The 20,341-nt window shown below is 38.3% G+C and overlaps 1 protein-coding gene across 2 annotated transcripts in view; it reads right to left on the bottom strand.

Moving 5' to 3' along the window:
- LOC149260620 (uncharacterized) overlaps window positions 1-18,677 on the bottom strand; it is a 368,482-nt gene extending 349,805 nt beyond the window's left edge. For both annotated transcript variants that reach the window (XM_089420916.1, XM_089420919.1), the window contains exons 1-2: window positions 18,234-18,677; window positions 15,113-15,158 (exon numbers count right to left, since the gene is read on the bottom strand). In XM_089420916.1, coding sequence (XP_089277042.1) covers window positions 15,113-15,158; window positions 18,234-18,425 — 238 coding nt within the window. In that variant the 5' untranslated portion in view covers window positions 18,426-18,677. The remainder of the gene's footprint in view (window positions 1-15,112; window positions 15,159-18,233) is intronic.
- Window positions 18,678-20,341: the final 1,664 nt, after the last annotated feature.

Raw genomic sequence — 20,341 nt, 5'->3', positions numbered from 1 at the left:
TAGACATCATCTGGGATATGGTAAGTCGATGAGCAAGGAGGCTCCATCGCATTAAGATGATGTACAGGTCGATACACCTTGTCAAAGCCCCGAGGAAAGATCTAATTTGTGATTTTCCCAAACGACTTGGAGTCGTCAAGAAACCCTTGTACAAGGGTCCTGCATGTTGCATACATTGAGCTCTGAGGGCTTGCAGTTCTTACTGGAGCAACATACGACCACAGGGTGACTCACCCTCCCCTGGTGGTGCGCACTAAACAAGATGATTCGCTCTCTTGTGGGACAAGATGATTCGCTCTCTTGTGGAACAGGATGATTCGCTCTCTTGTGTAGCAGGATGATTCGCTCTCCTGTGAGGCCTGGATTGATGTGTTCTCCATGGCGATTGTAGCAGGATTGATGTGTTATCCTGTGAGGCCTGGATTGATGTGTTCTCCATGGTGATTGTAGCAGGATTGATGTGTTCTCTTGTGAGACCTGGATTGATGTGTTCTCCATGGCGATTGTAGCAGGATTGATGTGTTCTCCTGTGAGGCCTGGATTGATGTGTTCTCCATGGCAACCTGGATTGATGTGTTATCCATGGCGATTGTAGCGGGATTAATGTGTTATCCTATGAGGACGGGATTGATTAAGTTCTCCCGTCAAGACATCCTACCCATGCAGTCTGGGACTCATGGGAAGTACCTCTCATCTGATCCATGAGCAGGGAAATGAAGTTAGGGACCATAGTAGTACCGATGGACGCATCGTTATATCTACCATACTCCCTACGCTAGGATGACCTCCATTGATCTGGGATTAATGATACTAGTCTGGGACCAATGGTAGGAGTGGTACATTCTATGACACTGACTTCGGGTTGGTTGTTACTAGTTTGGGACCAATGGTACACACTCCGGACTAACTTTGAGTCAGTGGAGGATGTTACTGATCTGGGACCAGTGGTAGGAGTTGTACTCACTATGACGCTAACTTCGGGTTGGTTGAGACTGGTCTGGGACCAGTGGTACATACTCTGAGACTGACTTTGAGTCAATATGATACATCCTCGATCATTTCTTCTTCTTCATAATTCGGACAAAAGCAGAGCATAACAGAGCAGAGTCGTACAAATCAGTCAGTGTTTTACAACTCGGACTCGGATTCGGACTCGACCGAGGATCGACTCGGACTCGGTAATGACTCGGCCGGCTCGATTTCAATGACTCGGTCGTTGTAAAAAATACATTAAATATTTATTTTTTTTATAAAAAAACATAATTTTAAATATTTTAAACATAATTTTAAAGATTTTCATTCAAGTTTCCAAACACACAACATTATAATATACATGGAAGACAACATATGATCAAAGTAGGCTCATGAACCAATCCATTATATCAAAATGGTACGGTGTACCCAATGGCAATAGTAAATACATAGTCAACTGTAGTCTGTGACTCTGTCATACATGATCAAAGACTCATCTTTATGTTCCGCTTCATTATTGCTTGACCATCTTTATTGGATTCTCCTCGTCATTACGATTCTAAGGATATATAGCACGCTGCGAGACTCCTTACTGTTTGAAAGATATGTCCAACTTAAGTTGGTGCACCCACTATGTGGTCACAAGCCCCAAATAAGTTGATAATATGGAAGCATATTAAAAGGCTAAATAATTGTTGAAAATGCCAAATTGAACCTTCTAATATCTTGCTGGACCAAAAGGTTGTCAAAAGATTAAGGTTAACATTTGAAAATGTATTAAATATACGAGGAAATTTAATCATACTATGGTCCAAAATAGAGGACAAAATGGCCTCATTTAAGCGTGGGATTCTTGGCTCCAAAACTTGTTTTAATTAAAAAATTAAATTTTTGGGCTTCCCTCCCAAATACTCAAGTAGACTGCCTGTCATGAAAGCCTATCCAAATCTATTTAAACGCACCCATCCTCTCTCCAAAAGAGATAAGATAATTCGGACATCCTTTGATCTGTAACAGCATTGAACTTGTATAAGGGTTTGTGGTTTATAGTTCTGGGATTCCCTGGGTTCGTTCAACATATATTTTGCAGGTTTTAGTCATTTTGTTCTGAGGGCATAATCGTTGGTTTTCTGAAATTGTTTTGACAGTGGTTCACAACTCTATGATTATGACACGGTTCTGATCCTTTACTATTCGCCTCTAGAACAGAGGTATACATTAAAGAATATTCTGTTTAGTGCAAAAGCATTGCGTGGCAGCTAAATGTGATGTATGATATACCCCAATGTCCCTGTGTGTAGTCTACAATAGCTGTTGAATTTTACCAGACCTTTGACACTTAGAAACAAAGCTAGATCTTACATCTTAAAATTACCTCTTTCATTTGAAAATGGGAGGATCCTTATCTGATGGACATACATCATCAAAACATTACATCTCCCTCTGAATCCTTGCTTTAGGAGATCGTCAAGCCCTTGTCAATCTGCACTTCATCATTAAGATGAGACTTTATCATTCTTTGATGTCATTCCATACAACAACAACTGCAGTCTTCTTCCTTACAGAAAGGAGTGCCACTATACTTTTGATTTGAAGGCAATGATGCTAAAGCAGGTGATGATACACATTCAATTATGCAAGGTGAACATTCTTGCTGCCATGAAAACTTTGATGTAACTATTGTTGTTACAGACATTACTAATAGAGCCTCCTATTGCAAATCTGAATATTGAAATCCTTGCTTTAGATGACATCTCGATTTGTCTACAGGAGTTGAACACTTCACAACAAGCCATAAATTCTAGCTAACTGATTAATTGTTTCTTGCATACCTCATGTATCCGACCCTGTGAGGCACATTTCAAGCCTAAATACAACTCATTTTTGTGAGGTCGATACCTGGAAGTGTTTGAATATCTGCATATAATCTGAAGTAGATTGCCCTAAGAAGAATGCATCTGTAATTGAAACGGCCGAGTCATTACAGGACCCGGCCGGGTTGACCGAGTCATAGCTGACTCGGCCAGCCGAACCGGGTCATGGGCCGGGTCATAAAAATTGGCATTGAAACGGTCAGAAACGGCCGTTTCCGTTTCGGTACGGCCGTTTCGTAAAACACTGAAATCAGTACAGGGCAAAACAAGACAAAGCAGAACAAGCAGAATAGAGCAGAGCAGGGCAAGGGTCATGCCGTACAGGGCAGTGCATTTGATGGATGAATAGTAGCGACCGACAAACAGATTGCAGATGAAGTTCTCCCTAGTTGAGAGGGAGTGTTAAATTGGCAACTAGGGCCAAACTTCATGTGGGTCATCTTATTCATGGCTGATAATATTTTTATTAGATTCCTCTCGTCGAGAGGTGTAGGATTGATATAAAGATCATCCGATTCCGATAAGTATTCATGGAGATATGAAATTATTTTGATTATGGAATTATTATCAAACCGACCTACAACTCATGTAGGCTCGGAAGCCCAACAGTCGCATCTATTCAAACACCAACGTTGTGTATAAATACAAGAGGACTTTTCCTCATTTGGACTCACTCATCTCATCACATCTCTCTCTCTACTGCGCAGAAAAGAGTCTCTTCTCTACTGCGCAGAAAAGGGTCTCTCTCTCACACATGTGAAGCCGGAAGCTGCTGAAACTAAAGCTGCAACTGCACATCCAAACTTTGACCAGCGTGGACCATCAAACCTCCTCTTTTGATCTGCACTATAGGTTCATTTGAACCTCCTCTGAAGGCTGCAACTTTTGGTGGTGGAATCAAGTCAATCCGACAGACGGTTTGTGAGATATCGACTGCCCTAGTTTGAAGGAAGCTGCTGAAACTGAAGCTGCAACTGCAGAAGTAAAGTTTGACCTGCGTGGATCAGAAGATCTCCTCATCTGAACTGCGTTGTAGGTTCATCTGAAACTTCTCTGAAAGCCGCAAATTTTGGTGGTGGAATCAAGTCAATCCAACGGACGGTTTGCAAGATATCGACTGCCCTAGTTTGAAAAAAGCCGCTGAAACTGAAGCTGCAACTACAGAAGTGAAGTTTGATCTACGTGGACCAGAAGATCTCCTCATCTGAATTATGCTGTAGGTTCATCTGAACTGTGTTGTAGGTTCATCTGAACCTCCTCTGGAAGCCGCAACTTTTGGTGGTGGAATCAAGCCGATCCAACGGTCAGTTTGTGAGATATCGTCTGCCCTAGTTTGATGATGAAGCCGCTAATGTTGATGCGGTTGATCTAGGGTTTACTACTGCTGATATAAATCAGATTTGTTGTACTATTTCTCTCCGCTGAATTATTGAAGATAAAAGAAGATTTGATCAAAGGGTTTCCCCACATATTGTGGGGTTTGTCCCTGGCTAGCCGCCACATCTTGTGTCTCTTGTCTTGGCTTGTTTTCTGTCGATCGTTTAATGTTCTATCTGCACTTTACTTTATGTACATGTGATTGCTAATCTGTGGAATATAATAAGAAAAAGAAGTAAACTGTTATAAGAATAGAACATATCATAACTCAACAAATCCTAAGCCAAAAATTTAATTAATTTTGTGTCATAGATAAAATTAAATTCTCCAAAGGTGAAATTCGTGGGTTTTAAAGAAATTAATTTTTGGATGTCCCCGACCAAGAGAATATTGAAGAAATCAATAAATTTTGGACCCTTGGGCCTTGATGGTTAAGTCAAAGTCAAATTTTTTAGGAATTTAACTTAAAATAATTAATTTTGAGTTAATTAAAAATCAATTAAATGAAAAATTCGATTTTTCCTCAAAAAATAAATAATTTTGAAGTGATGATTAAAGATTAATTAAATCTTTATGAATGATCGAGATTAATTTGACAGGGATCAAGCCAACTAAACGTTGGATAATTTACCTATAAATTAGAGGTCTGTGTCAGTCTATTTTTTCATCCAATCTTTGAATCGTGTACTAAACTCTCAAGCTCTCTTGTCTATTTTCTTCAATGATGACAATATCGTCGATATTCGAAAATATCACGATATTTTCAGGGAGACGAGATATCGCCGAGGAAATATCGCGATATTTTGTCTCCCCAAAAATATCGCGATATTTCGAGAAAATATCGAGCTACGATGGCAAATATCATCGGGCATAGAAAATAATTCGTCGTCGCGGCTAGAAAAGGCCAAATTCATTTTTTTTTCACTCATTTTGTTTTCTAATTGCTGGAAAAAGAAGGGGAGAGCATTGTGCTTGTTGCTAAGGAAAATTCAAGGGTTGAATAGCCATTATCGCCACCAACAATGAATATTTTGTTGATCAAAGTTTGAAGAACAGTGAGACAATCTTCATTTCTTCCATTAACAGGTATGTTCAAATAAACCCCTATGTTAATGACGTTTTTGATAGTTTTAGGGTTATTCTTGCTTGCCTATTTGCCTACAAACATTTTGCTTGTTTTTTTTCCCATTTGCTATGATTTTCATGCCCATGAGCAAATGCAAGGGTTTTCTCCATATTTGAACAGCAAACTCCATCTTTTTTTAAATTTCAAATGCACTCATTTATGATTTTTCATTGAATTCACATTGCAAATAATGTAGCAAAAAAAATATTTTGTAAAATGAGGTGGTTATTACTTATTAATTCCAACTTTTTTTTTGGTGCCCTAGGTTTGAGTTAGCTCACTACAAAATTCAAATATGCCAAAAGCCTTGGACCCATTTTGGGAGTTTGGAGAGCCTGATGGTGGGACAAATCGGGCTTATCTATAATGCAAATTGTGTGGGACCAGGATGACAGAAGGAGTTACGCGATTGAAACACCATCTGGCTAGACTCACTGGATATGATGTTGGGATTTGTACAGTTTCTAGTCCGGAGCTTATACAAAAAGCTCTTGAAGCAATTGATGAAAAAGACAGAAAGAAGGAAGAGACAGAAAGAAACAAGGTTGAACGTGCAGGTAGATCTTTCGGGATATCTTCTTCTGATTTTGATGTTGAGGGTAGTGGGAGGGGCTCCATAGCATCACTTGCTACTGCTAGTGCGAGGTCATCATTTTTTGTTCCACGAACAGGACATGGAGCACAACCTGGCATAAAATCAATTGTTAAAAAAAGGAGAAGCAAGAAGCAAATAGAGTCATGGGGAGGTGTCTTTTCTGGAGCGACTTACCTCTCAGCATCACCAAAACCAATCCATTTTGGCAGCCAATGTGTGATGCTATTGTTGTTGTGGGCCCAGGGTACAAAAGTGCTACATATGAGGAGTTGTGGGGGCCAATTCTTCAAGCAGAAAAGCAGGACATCAACTCTAGATTGGCGGAGTTGAAAAAAACATGGGAAGTTTCTGGATGCACAGTGATGTCTTATGGTTGGACAGATAGGAAGGGTAGAAGCCTTCTAAATTTCTTGGTACATTGTCCTGAAGGTACCATGTTTATTAAATCAGTGGATGCATCAAAACATATCAAATATGCAGCGACGATATGTGAGTTGTTAGATGAGTTCATTCAGGAGATTGGTGTGCAGAATGTGGTGCAAGTCATAACAAACAATGCAGCGAATTATGTGTCTGCTGGCAAGATGCTTACGGAGAGGCATCATACATTGTTCTGGACTTCGTGTGCAGCGCATTGTATCGATTTACTGCTTGAGGATATGGGGAAACTCGCTTTCATCAAGGAGGTGGTTGATATGGCTAGGAGCATCCCCAAGTTTATTTATAACCATGCTTTTATTCCTAGCATCATGAGGAGGTTCACTAGAAACAAGGAGTTGCGGCGTCCTGCAATCACACGTTTTGCCACAAACTTGATTACTCTTCAGTCTTTACTTCGATGTCAATTCGAGTTGAAGCAACTGTTTGTGTCTGATGACTGGCGTAATTGTAGATATAGCAGAGACAAGACGGGAGAGCCATTGCAAAAATGGTGTACTCTGACACGTTTTGGCAGGGAGTAGAAGAACATGCTCAGTTAGTGAACCTATAGTAAAGGTTCTGAGATTGGTAGATGGGGAGAAGCATGCAATGGCTTATTTGTATGAGGCCATGGATAGGGCCAAGGAGGCCATTCGTTCTTATTATGCAAACAAGGGTTCTGCTGGCCTTGATAGGCATATGATGTTATGGGATGTGATTGATAATCGCTGGACAGGGATGCTTCATCAACCCATTCATGCAGCAACACTCTTCCTCAACCCCACATTTTCATACAAATGCGGCTTTGATTTTGATGGCGAAGTGATGGAAGGGCTCCATTCCTGTATTCATATGATGGTACCTAATCCTGAGCTTCGTAGCAAAATCAATCGCGAGATACAATTTTATCGGGATTGTGTTGGCCTATTTGGCTTTGATGATACTATTAGGGAAAGGACCCTCTTCATGCCACGTAAGTGACAAGTCATCACTCATTAGAAATTAGAATTTTCAATTTAGAATTTCCTTACTTATAATTCTAGTTTTTTAAAATTCATTTATGTAATTTTTATTTGAAAATTTAATTATGTTTTAAGTTTTTGAATTTTTTATTTCTTTATTTTGTTGTAGATAGGGGGCGAAGCTATGGTGCAAGGGCACCAAATTTGCAAAAATTGGCCGTAAGAATCTTGAGTCAAACATGTAGCTCTTCAAGGTGCGAGTGCAATTGGAGTGTATTTGAGAAAATACACGCAAAAAAGCGCAACAAGTATAACTTTTAGCTCCAGCGTTCAATTGAGCAATTACACTAATTGTAATTTTTAATTTTTAATTTATGACCTTCAAGTGTCAAGAGTCAAGAGTCAAGACTCATTAGTTTTTTTTTACACTATTACAAGTTGGAGTTCGCACGCCTCAATGATTTAGTATATGTGCATTACAATATCCGACTTCGAGTGAAGCAAATAGAAGCACCAATGGATCCAGATGCCATTTCCTTAGACAATATTGATGTATTGTCTCAGCAGAGGGTGGAGTCTGAGGAGCCCATCTTGGAGGAGTCACCTTCATGGTTAGAGCCAGATGATCCATTACAACAGGGGCAGCAAGGAGAGGAGGACTCAGAGGAGGAGCAGCACGAGGAGGAGGAAGAGGACACTGTGGGAGCATCAACATCAACACCATTTGCTACAGATATAGGAGAGCACAGCTCCATACCTAGCACTCATTATTTGACGTTAGGTGCAGAGGCAAGGCCAGGGCCTTCTACTACTAAGGGCAGGCCTAGTAAACAGCCCATCATGTTTTCCCATAAAAGAGGGAGAGGGCAGTGATTTCAGATAGATAGCTGCTAGTTTTATTTGTTTTGCTACATATAACTCATGATGGTGAGATACTTTTATATATGTGATGTTATTTTGTATTGGTTCTCCACATTTGAGCCCTTGATTGGACAATTATCAGGGATCAGCATGATTTGGTATCGCCTTTGATGTATCATTTCTATTTGACATCATATATATCAGTGCTTTCTTCATATTTATGTGCCAATGTGTTTATTTCATATTGTTATTGCTTTATATGTTTAAAAATCTGAAGAAAAAAAATGAATATATTATGCATTTTTTATGCTTGCCGATATTTTCGTCGATAACGCCGATGAAATGTTTTCTGGACCCTCGCTGATAGTTTGTCAATACCGATATTTTCAACACTGATTTTCTAGAATAAATACAAAACTCTTTAAGGTTTCAACTTACGATGGTGTTCCTCTTCATGAATCTATAGTAACATTGTTCAATCAATAGCTCTCTTCGAATACTCTGAATACAGGTATCTTATTTAGTGTTGGACCTAGGGTAACATTTTTAATTTTGATTGAATTAACAGGTATCTCTATTTCTTCAAAATTTTATTTTTATTCTATTTCTCTACTTGGTTTGCTGAAGATCTCTCAAGTTTTCATTGAGCGTTTGGGGATAGTCCTCGATTGGACCAGCCAACCCTCAAAACATATTTTTTGAAGAGCCTACCTCATATAAGCTTCAAGATTTATTTAACGATTAATTTTTTATGCATGATGTTTTTGGGCTAGTACCTCTAAAAAACTAGAATATTTTAAAAAATTTGTGAAAAAATTGATAGATTTGGCTAGTAAGAGCCTTAGATCTTAAGATCTGGGAGCGGAGTTGAACTCATACTCCTCAAATCTTACAGATCCGCAACTCTTGTGTATAGATCTGTAGATATTTTGTATAGATCTGAGATTTTTTTTTAATTTGGGGTCTTGGGGTTTTATTTATTTTTGTATATCAGGATCTGGGTATTTTTGTTTTCCATTTTGCAGGTGTTGATCTGAAGGTTTTTCAAGGAAATTTTTCAAGATCTGAGACAGATCTAGGCCCTGAAGGGAAAAATCTTGTCTCATAAACAATTTATTTCCAAAAAAGTTTCATATTTGAGTTTTTTCTGAGAAAAAAATATTAAGGCAGAAATATATCAGTTTGATATTTAAATTTCTGGGAAATTTTTCAAGGTTCTTGGGCTACCATTTTTATCCTATTCGCTACCTAGAGGCTCTAGCTGTCTCCTTTGCATTTCCGAATTTTTTTTCCTCCCTCATCAGCATCCCTACCAGGTTTCTCCTCTGAGTTTTTTCTCTTTTCTCCCTTTCGAAACCCTAGGCTCTCTTTCTCTTCTGCGATTTATCCTCACGCAACTCTTTTTCCCTCTACCCTCATTTTTCTGCTTCTTTTCTCTACATTTTCCCTTTTGTCTGCATCCCTGTCGGTTGCCCGAGCTCCCTCATCCTCATTGCTCCTCCTCGGCTCCTCTCTGCGTCTTCCTTTCTTACCTGCGGCCCTCATTTTTTTTATCTCTCGCAATCCCTTTCTTCTCCCTTTGCGTCAGCTCCTTTCTCAACGTTCTCCCTCGTCTACCGCATCTCCTTCCCTTCCACTGCCTGCAAACCCTCGATCCATACATTCCAGAGTCCATCCTTGCTTCTCCCTCCTCATAGCTCACTCTACCCACTGTCCTCTTTTTTGTCCCTTCATCTCCATCGCCTTCATTCCCTCGCGGCTCTCCTCTCCTTCCTTCAAAACCTTCAACCTCCTTTTCATTGCTTTCCTCTCGAACCTACAATCAAAATTTCTCTCATTGCCTTTCGGCCCCTCCTCTTTTCGTTTGACTTCATTCATTTTTATTCTTTAGGGTTAGGTTTAATCAAAACAATAAAAATTTCAATCTTTCCCCTTTTTTTAAAAGCCTTTACGATTTTCATTTTTTATTTTTTTAAGTGTGGCTTTGATTTCTTAAAAGAAATTAAATCTAAATAAAATCTTAAAGTTTCAACATTTCAAATTTAAATTTTTATGTGGCCTTGGGCCCATTAAAAATTTAATTAAGGCTTTTGATTCTCACATTTGCCACATTCAAATTTTAACCTTCATTCATAAACTTTATCACATTAAATTTGTCAAAAGAATAATATAAATTTCTTAAATTTAAAGTTCTTTTTTGTGGTTTTTTGTGTTAAGGGTTTGGGACTTTAAATTTTTAAGGGAAATTTTGGTGGGGTTAAAAAAAAAAATCTATAGTCAAGGCACATTTAAATATTTTTAAATTATCTCTAAAGTTTGATTATAGGAAAACAAGAAATTTTTCTGGATTGGAGCACTTAAGAAAAATCACTTATTCTGAAATTGCTTGAAGTGTTTAGCATTTGAATTTCATGGTTCTTCATGGTAATTAATTTTCAAAATTTAAGTGCTTAGGTCTTTTGCATGCTAAGTTTTATAATCACTGACATTGGGTTTTGAATATTTTTGTGCTTGACATCTATTGAGATTGCTCGACGTTTAATTAACTCTAAGCACAGTTTTAATTACTTGAATTATTGGATATTTATTGCATATTAAATTTTTGAGAATTTTTCAAGTAACTGTTAAGTACTCTTTCATGGAATTGTGGTAAATTGCATATCTTTTGCTTTCTAAACTGAGTATTTTTGAGCATCTATATAATTGGCATTGATATTAAAGAATTGTGAAGAGGTTTTTGTTCTATTTGAGCTATAATTGCATTGGAAAGAATCTAGATAAACTTAAGTGATAAGCTTGTGATTTAATTTCATATTGGGCATTATACTGTGATATTTTAAGCACATTGTTGAGTTGAATGTTTTAAGAGGTTTATTTTCCAGTCATTTTCTTGTGAAATGAATATTTATTTTGGCAATTAAGGCTTTGGCATATAACTCATAAATAAATTGCGATATAAGCGCTTTCAACCCTTGAATCCAGCTTCATCTCGCTCCATCTTCTAATCATCTCATGCATTTGCATATTAGGTTAGCCTTGCATAATTAAAATTTACTTTCAAACTTAAGCTCGGTCGATAGAAAAATATGAACGCATCCATCTTTGCTTGAGAAGCCTACTTTTAATAGTACTTAAAACGATGACCTTGCAGTCGTCAGAGCCACAGCTCTCTGCAGCACCGAAGGCACAGAGTATGTTAGATTTTCAGGAGAGGTATCGTTAATCACACCTTAGTGTGCTTCACCTTATTTTCTCTCTGCCACTTACTACGAAATCAAGCTCAAATAGAAAGGATTGAAGGGTTTGAACTTAGAATAGGCATTTAACTAAAATTAGCCAATATTTGTGCATCCCACATTAGCTTTAGGATCTGCACTTCATATAAGATCGTTATTCATCCAAGCAGCAGTTGCTAATCAATTACTTGGTCCTAAATTTCCTAGCAAGATAGTTGACTCCATAAAGCACTAGTATCAATTATTTAAATCTAATCGAATCCTATAAGTCTTGCTAAATCTAAAACAAGTACCTGGTTGCTTGACTATGTCTTGCGAACTAGTTGGTTCCCAACTAGTTCTCCTTCATTCCATTTCTGTAGGGTCTACCCCTTTAGTCTACTATTGGGAGACAACTTAAACATAGAGATTGGGGATCAGGGTGACAACCCCCGATCTGAGCCGTTGTCGCAGTGCCTAGACATTCTGTGCGACAACAAACCCCTTCGTATTTGTATTGATGAGAAGCACCCCTAGCCCTTCGAGACTTGATTTTCTAGCTTATTTTCAGCAAATACTTCATGTAAATTGAATCAAACTAGTTCCCTTTACCTTAAGTACACACCCAGGTGATGAATGTATCAAATAGTTCCTTCATTCATTGATGGTTGAATGTCGAAAACTAGCCCTTTTTATCATATATCCTACCAAAGTTGTTGATTGTGACCAATTGGTCTTTTAATTTCATACAATACTTGTTGGCTCGATTAGTTGAAGAGATTGATAAGCACTAGTTGCATACCATCCCATTTCCACGTTCCCCTTTTCTTCCTTGTCTTTATTTCCCATATTCCTTTACCCAATTCCATTTCCATTTTCATATACCACAACGACATTTTGTTTTATCAAAGCTTACTCTTCATTTTCACCTTAGGCCCCCATTCCATAGCCTTGATTTACTCTTCATTTTCACCTTAGGCCCCCACTCAATAGCCTTGATAATCCTACCTTAGCAAAGGCCCCCCTTGTGTTGGAGAAGAACCAACCTAAAGTGTGGGGAAGAGCCATTAAGGTGATATTGGGCAGCCTTCCTTCGTCACATGAAGCTAACATTTTGGTGCTTGGGACTCGGGACTTTTGTGGATGGTAGATTTTGTTGTTATAATGAGTTCTAGTGGTCCCAAATAAAATATAAGGTGCATTAAGCAACAAATACCACAAGAGATTAAGAGGATTTTATGGCAAGGAGGCAAGAGAAACAGCAGGAGATTCCACATAATCAACTAGCCTATAGTTAGAGCACCAAAAGCTCATGGTGGTCTTGGTATTAAGGATCCAGCAGCCAGCCATGATGAATCTAGCAATGGGAGCAAAGCTTCTCTAGCACCTGATTACACGAAATTATGATCGGTATAAGAGAGTTTTTATCAAAGGCATGAAGAAAAGAAGCTTCAATTCAAACCCTACTTTAAAGGATGGTTCCCCTAGTTGGAAGTTGATTAAAGCCTCAACCCCAATTCTTTAGCCCAAATTATCTTGGGTTCCTGGAAATGGGAAAAGGATTGAGATTTGGAGTAACAGCATTATGGGAAATAACCGATCATTAAAAAAAAAGAATTACATCCTCTGAAAGAATGGCTCAGTACCTTTTTGATATTTTTAATTAGTCCTCACATGGATGGTAGAAAGGGTGGAACTTTAGTGCTCGCCCAGCAGGTCCCTCTGCCATAATCCAACATCTTGTAACTTATTTTAAAGGTTGCACCTCCATAAGATGGTCCTTCTCTGTGATCAATAAGGATGGGGGAAAGACATTTTTTTCTGTGAGGAAAGGTAATGAGACTTAGCCAGATCCCTTATTCGGAACAAGATATGGCACTTAGGTGGCATTCCAAAAATCAGCATCTTCTGTTAGATTCTGGTGCAAGATAAAATATTGACTAGAAAGCATTTGCCAAAGCATGGGATTCAATACCCATCAAGATATGCTCTATGCCTGGATAATGTTAAAACTGCTCACCATTTATTGTTGCGATGTCAATTTATAACTCAAGTCTGGAAATGAAGGGGTTTGCGCAATTATACCGCAAACAAGATTCTTGAAAGAGTTTATTTATCAATTGGTGCAATACATGCCATAGGTCCCTCAAAAATAAACCTGTACTGAAGGGAGTTTGGGTTTCTTTGCCAAATACATTTGTAGGAAAGTGTGGTTACCAAGAAATAGGGTGATTTTTCAACATGAATCAACCAATGCTGACCTTGTGGTTAACAGAGAGCTATAGCCCTCTTAGCAGAGTTCATCAATTCCAAAGGTTTCTATCTCTCCTCTCGACATTTGCTAGAGCACAATGAAGAAAGCTGGCTAGAGCAGTTCAACATGTTTCTTAATCCATCAGACCTGGGGGGGATTGGTTTTCCCAAGATCTAGCTGGCAGCTTCGTTTGAATGAGGAATACTTTCAAGTCTGGAAAGGTGAACAGTCCTCCTTTTTCCTATTTTTTCAATGGTGCATCTAAGAGGAATCGTAGGGTGGCAAGTGGGTGAGGTTAATTCTTAAACCAGAAGGAACATTGGTATCTTCAATGTTCATACTCATGGAGATTAATCTGTGGGACTTTTACAGCTGTCCCAATACTTTTCATTGGCAGTGGGCACAGTGAGCATTGGCAAGTTTGGAGCTGAGATCCTCTCTAGCATTTGGGATCTCCTGTTCCCATTGCCCCCTTTCACTGTCGTCCTTTGTCTCATTGCAGATTATGTGGTTTTCTGGGTGATTTTCATTTAGCTTCACTTCTTCAGGGGTGAGTTTGTTCTTCTCATTCAGTCCCCTGGTTGTCTTCTCCAGCATTTCTCCTTGTTTTTTCATCTGGATTTCAGGTTTGGCTTCTTGTTCAGTGCCTCTTAGTTTTCAGTCCTGCCTCCTCTCCGTTATCACCCTAATTTCTCTTTGCAGGTTTCAGCTGTTTGTTCTTGGGCTCATGCAGTTTTTATGTGCTCTGGTTGGCAGGTGTGCTTACACCTGTTGCAGGCCTGCCCAGTTCTCTCTCCTGAGTCCTGCCTCGGCTTCTGGCTGAGAATTCCAAAGGCCGTGGATTACACACAGCTCTTAGAAACTCAAGAGGCTCTCATGCAGTATTCTGAGGCCATGGAAACTTGGAAAGACATGATAATTTAATTGAAGAAATGCAAGGCAAATTGGAGGAACAAGGTGCACTTTCAAGCTCTCATGTGGAGATTTTTATGGGGACCATGTAAACTCAGACATAACATATCTTAGGCCTTGAAGCCGAGCTGGTTAAATTGCAGCAAGCAGTAGTCTACTTTATCAAGCAGCCGGTGCTCCTGACCCTTCATTAGCTACAAAGCATGGACCCCCAGGAGGAAAAGTTCCAGCTCAGCAAGCCACTGTGAATACAACTCTAGCAAAGGAATCTAGCACGTTAGGATAAGTTATTGGTGATTTTATAATCTCTTTTTTCAATTATGATATTTAAAGTACTTAAGCTGTTTGGTATCTTCTATGGACTGTACATTAATCATTTTGAAAGGCTCATGCTCTACTGTGGAAAATTCCAGCCTTGTGTGTTTTATTGGATAGCCTCTCCTTTTTTGGTTTGTGAACAGAGGATCAGAACATTTTTTACTGTACTCTTTGTTGTGAGTTTTGCTGCAAACTTTATTTAATATAAGACAAACTAAAATCTTACCAATCATCTCAGATCTTCGAGCAGTAGCAGCTTTGTTAGTCTCAGCCTGCAAACATAAATGATGTATGTCAACAACTTTGGCATGGAAGTGAAGTCCAACTAAATCTACATCTTGCTTGGAATTGAAACGATTGAATGAGAAGGGGAATACATGCAAATAAAGAACCAAAATGGTATTTTGAAGCAGGCAACAGACAAAAAATAAGTTGAGTTATTACAAAGTAATGAAAACAAAAAGCCAGTTGCAAGTGAAATTAATTCAAAGCAGGTCAAGAGAACTCAGAAGGGCAAATGATTAAGAGGGGCAATGTAGAAAGGCAATTAACACGTGAGGACATGACCTAGACTGAATGCCTGGGTTCAATACGATTTATGGGCAAGAAAATGGGACAAGAATTTTGTATTAAATCTCAAGTCAGAAATTGAACAGAACACTCACAAAATCCTAGACTGCACAACATACACAAGCACAAGTAAATCAGACAAATAGGTTCGTCATTGCAAGAGAAATGGAAAGGCACAGCATGTGCAAAACAGGAAAAGGCATTCTGTAAATTTTCAAAATAAACAAGACAAAATCAGAGATGCAACAATATTAAGGAAGGTTTTCTAACTGATCCAAATATACTTACAGATAAGAAGGGCGCCATTAGATCTAACAATACTTGTATTGTATGGTATGCAATTGTATTATGTTCACTGTTTATGTTCTTTTTTAAGAAAATGTGATTGCTTCTTGTATGGAAAGCTTACAATGCGTCCCATGTGGCAAACTAGCCCCAAAAATGAAGTGTTTCCTGTGTTTGAAGTCAAAATTGCAATACGATTAAATCTACTGTTACATATGAAGTTGTTATGCTGCATGACAGGCAGTTATGTTGAAAATCTGTTACTAAGGATAACTTGTGTTGTAACAAACACAGGGATATAGGAAATGCATCATAGTAATATAGATGAATAATAACAGAGGGTAGGAATGAGATAAGGATGCTCCTCGTGGTCAGACTTCACACTTTGTAGCCTCTAAAGGGTGTATTGATTCAATACAATTTGTCCTGGTCATCTTCGGGAGGTGTCCACTATGGTGTGAATGTGTATTTGTTTTCATTATGTGGTGTGAATGTGTATTTGTTTTGCGTGTGTATTGCCACTGTTTGTAACAAGAGTCATAAGGTATGGGAGAGTGTATATCTGGTTTTTTAATATGGTATCAAAACTCCCAGGTTTCGATGATTGACATAGAACATTCCTGGAGAAACCACGGAGTATGTGTCAATCTTCTTTATGTTTTTCACTTATTGATGCTACATACTTTAATTAGCGTCCAGTAATATTCTTGTAGTTGATTGCGAGTTAGCTACAAGCTACCCAGCCAGAGGCAGAAGATGAAAATAAATGGGAGTCCTATAGAGTGTATGGACAGACATGCAAGCAGAAATTAGTGAGCGTGGAGGGTGACGTGCAAAAATAATAGATGAATCTTTGCAACCTGCAACACGTCTTTGGAATTAAGCAAATCTGCAAAGAGATGATCAACCCACGAAGGGCTCATTCCACAAAGGAGAGAATTCACAAGAGTTCCAAAAAGGATGATATCAGCAGAGGAGTTCTGCAAGGATGGTATCCACAAATAGAGACCCAGAACCCACGCATTTCTGAGTTGCTAGAGTGAGATATTGCTATTCTTGTCACCTTTCACCGTAGTCACGTGTAATTAGAACGGAGGGGGACTATTCATAGTCTCATACCCCTGCATGCGACTTCAGAAAATTTAGGAAGAGGCAGGGTAGATGTTACTTGTAAGCCCAATAGAGACAGGCAAACCATGATGTCCTCGCAGAATTTCTAACTGGGTACATGTTCCTTGTAAGCCACATAGAGGAAGTAGCAAACCATGTCACGTTTTGTTGCTGCCTTGTATGTATAATTTCAAATGCAGGCAGCATACAGAAAAATAGTGCTGTATATACCCAAGAACAACTAGCAAGATGATCTGAACAACGTTGTAGGTGGGCTCGCATGGGTTTAGACTCTTAAGGTCCGACCCAGCAATGTGGGTGGACATGTATGGCTGTTGGGTGTCTGTCTCAGTGTTGCAGGTGGATCTGCATAGCCATTGGTGTCGAGTATCTGAACTTCGGGAAGTTATCTTCACGGGGAGTAGATATCTACTTGCAAGATAGAAACATAATTCAACATGCTGTTCGTGCTCCTAGACATGGAGACTGGATTACAAGGGCATGAATATCTGGAATTTGAAAAATGACTTAGAAGGGAGTGGTATTAATAATGCAAGTAGTCAAAAACATATAAATAGAAATATGGGAAAGTAAGTCCATGCCATAAAGTGTGTGGCATAGACCAAACAGTAGACAAAACACTGCAATTTCTGGGCGTGATTCCGGCACAATTCTGACTGGAACCGTGCCATGGATAACAGTTCCACTGGGAACTACGATCTGCTCATCGATTCACCATGCTTCGACGGTTTTAGGGATCTCCATATCGACCTGAGACTTCAGAAAAAACAGAAACCCATCCAATACACGAGAATAAGAAGAAATATGGAGATTCAAGAACCCCGAAACTTATATGCTTATAAACAAAATTATTTAATATTTTCATCTAATTAGAGTTTATTAACAATGTTATTTGATATTCTCAGTTTATTCAACCTATTGAACTATTATTTGTTTTCTAAAATATCCCTCATGAGTGTCTAACAAACAGAACACACTGACAATCAGGGAGGATTTAATGCTTTGAAGTAAGAAGCTGCAAAATGGTATCGGGGAGAATATCTTGTTTTTAAAGGAGTTAAATTTTCCTTTCGTTCAGAAGAATTACGGTAAATATGTGTTTTTTTAACATTTTTACTTTTCCTGATTATTTAGCTCAGGAAAAACAGTATGCGTCGTAGGTCTTATGCAGGTGAATAAATTATTACACTTGGACCAGGGCTAAATAACGAATCCTACCACCCTTTGGATTGCCTGAAAGCTTCTGCCCTAATTTGCAAAATGGTAAATTAAAGCTTCGAGGCAACTAAACTAGCAAATATACAGAAATGCGCAGCATTACAGTTCAACATTTAACAACATTTTGCAATTTTCTGCCACACCTTTTGCCGCGGCAACTGGTTCCTCCTCTCTCTCTCAGCCAATAATCTCTGCAGAAATCGTTTGAGTTTTTTACCGTTATCGCATAGTGCGCCAATGTGTCCTGACTCCAATAGCCTTTTGGTTCTTGAAATTTTGCCATCCAGAGCACTGTCCTCAAGGCCTTCAATTTCATTGCCGTGAAGTGAATCCATTTTTTTGATCCTCAGCTTTATTGAAAACTTGAAGAAAGGATATCCTGTCTTTCATGGCCTAAGGATAGCTCTCAATATCTGCGAGAGCTTTCAGAATTTGTTCACATTCGCCGAGTCTTTGGTCTGCTACCCAAGAGCTTTCAGGGCTTTCCCACCTTTTATTCGCTTCGAATTGAAAGAAAGATTCTAGCGCAGAGAAGACATATGGTTAGTCGAAGTTTTAATTGGCATGAACAGAGAAAGCCCAATTTGGGAAAGGCTACAATCGACATTTTGAATAGCGAATACAGTCTATGGGGTATTATTAAATTGGTTTTGAAGTGGCTTGGTCAAGTGTTGCAACGTGGAAGCCGCCGTGGCATTTCAAATTATGCGTGAAACATACAATTTTGGATGTTATAATTATTTCTTCGTGTTTTATTACTTTGTTTATGAGTGTGTATAATGTATCATGATACAATGTTCTAAAATATAAACTAGCATTTGCACCAGATGTTGCAAAAAAAACGCCGTGATAATGTATCATGATACAATGTTCTAAAATATAAACTAGCATTTGCACCAGATGTTGCAAAAAAAACGCCGTGAGGCATAAAGTGCGGAAATCCATTATCCATGTAGTGTATGCATTATTCAACAAGGTGGATCTCTTTAAATTTGTTTCAAACATTTATGTTATTGCATTGCTAATTTATTTAGAATCTACTACTACCTCCTCTTCTTGGAATATTAAATTTCTTATCACCCCATGATGACAATCCCTCTAATTATTGGAATCACAATTTTTTCCACTTTAGTGGGTTTACCGTCAACCTAAAGAAACATGAATTTGAGTCACTCAACTAAAAAGAAATTGCTAAATTGCTATTTATCATGTTTTGAGTAAAAACAATTAATAACTCATATTTACAACCCTTGAAATATTTACAACCTTTTAAGTCTTGTATTTATAACTCATATTTATAACCCTTTAAAATGAAACTAACTATCTATATTTTTATTAATAATAAAAAGAATCTTCTTTATAAAACTAACACTCACATGCTACTCCTATTGAAAAGGAATCAATACTCTTTGATAAGCAATATTCTTTGATAAGCAATATTCTTTGATAAGCAGGGAAAGCATTATACTCGACCTGAGGGAACTCAGTGGGCAAAATTATCAATAACTAGTTAATATTGATTTGCATCAATTTCTTTTGGTCCAACCAACAATTAAAATCCATCCCCTGCCACTGCAACAATAATACACCATATATCACCTTCCCATTAAAACTGAGAATGAGCTGCAAGTAACTGTGAGAACGCGGATGCCTCATAAGCATGGAGTTAAGTTTGATCCCTGAGCTTTGCTACAATCCTCAACTGTAGAAATATTGAAATTTTTAAGAAGACTCTCGCCATTTCATAAGAAGCTGACTTGACAGCAGAGTTTGTCTGTTGCTGAGTCCCAATCATAGAGATGTCTATATGAGTTATGTCAATGTCTAAGTAGAGTTGTTGAATATGGAATGTCGGTGTAAGTCCTCATCTCTATCCAACTTATGTCAAAGCAAGGATGCTACATAGGAAGAAAGAATTGGTTAATCGGTTGTGGATGATGGCATTTTTCCTAGAAAATGCAATATCTCCTTCATTGATTTCAAAACTCCATTGCTTCACTTGCACCTATCTTCTCAGGCTTTCATATTGATAAAAACAATGTAGAAAATTTTGGTTGAGTTATTTTCAAACCATAAAATCTACCCCAACTTCATCTAATGGGCCTGTAATATAGCCTTCTTTCCCGCATTTTCTTGATTATAAAATAATGTCAAAGTAAAACGAGAGTTAGAAATATTTTTCAACAATAGTCACTTGCATCAGATGATTATTATCTCGCTTGGTTTTCATCCTTATGGCTTAATATGGACG

Source organism: Pinus tabuliformis, chromosome 6 (assembly GCF_031772625.1).
Source record: "Pinus tabuliformis cultivar Carrire ecotype Pingquan chromosome 6, CPIR1, whole genome shotgun sequence".
NCBI lineage: Eukaryota > Viridiplantae > Streptophyta > Pinopsida > Pinales > Pinaceae > Pinus > Pinus tabuliformis.
This window is presented reverse-complemented; position numbering and strand designations above follow the sequence as displayed.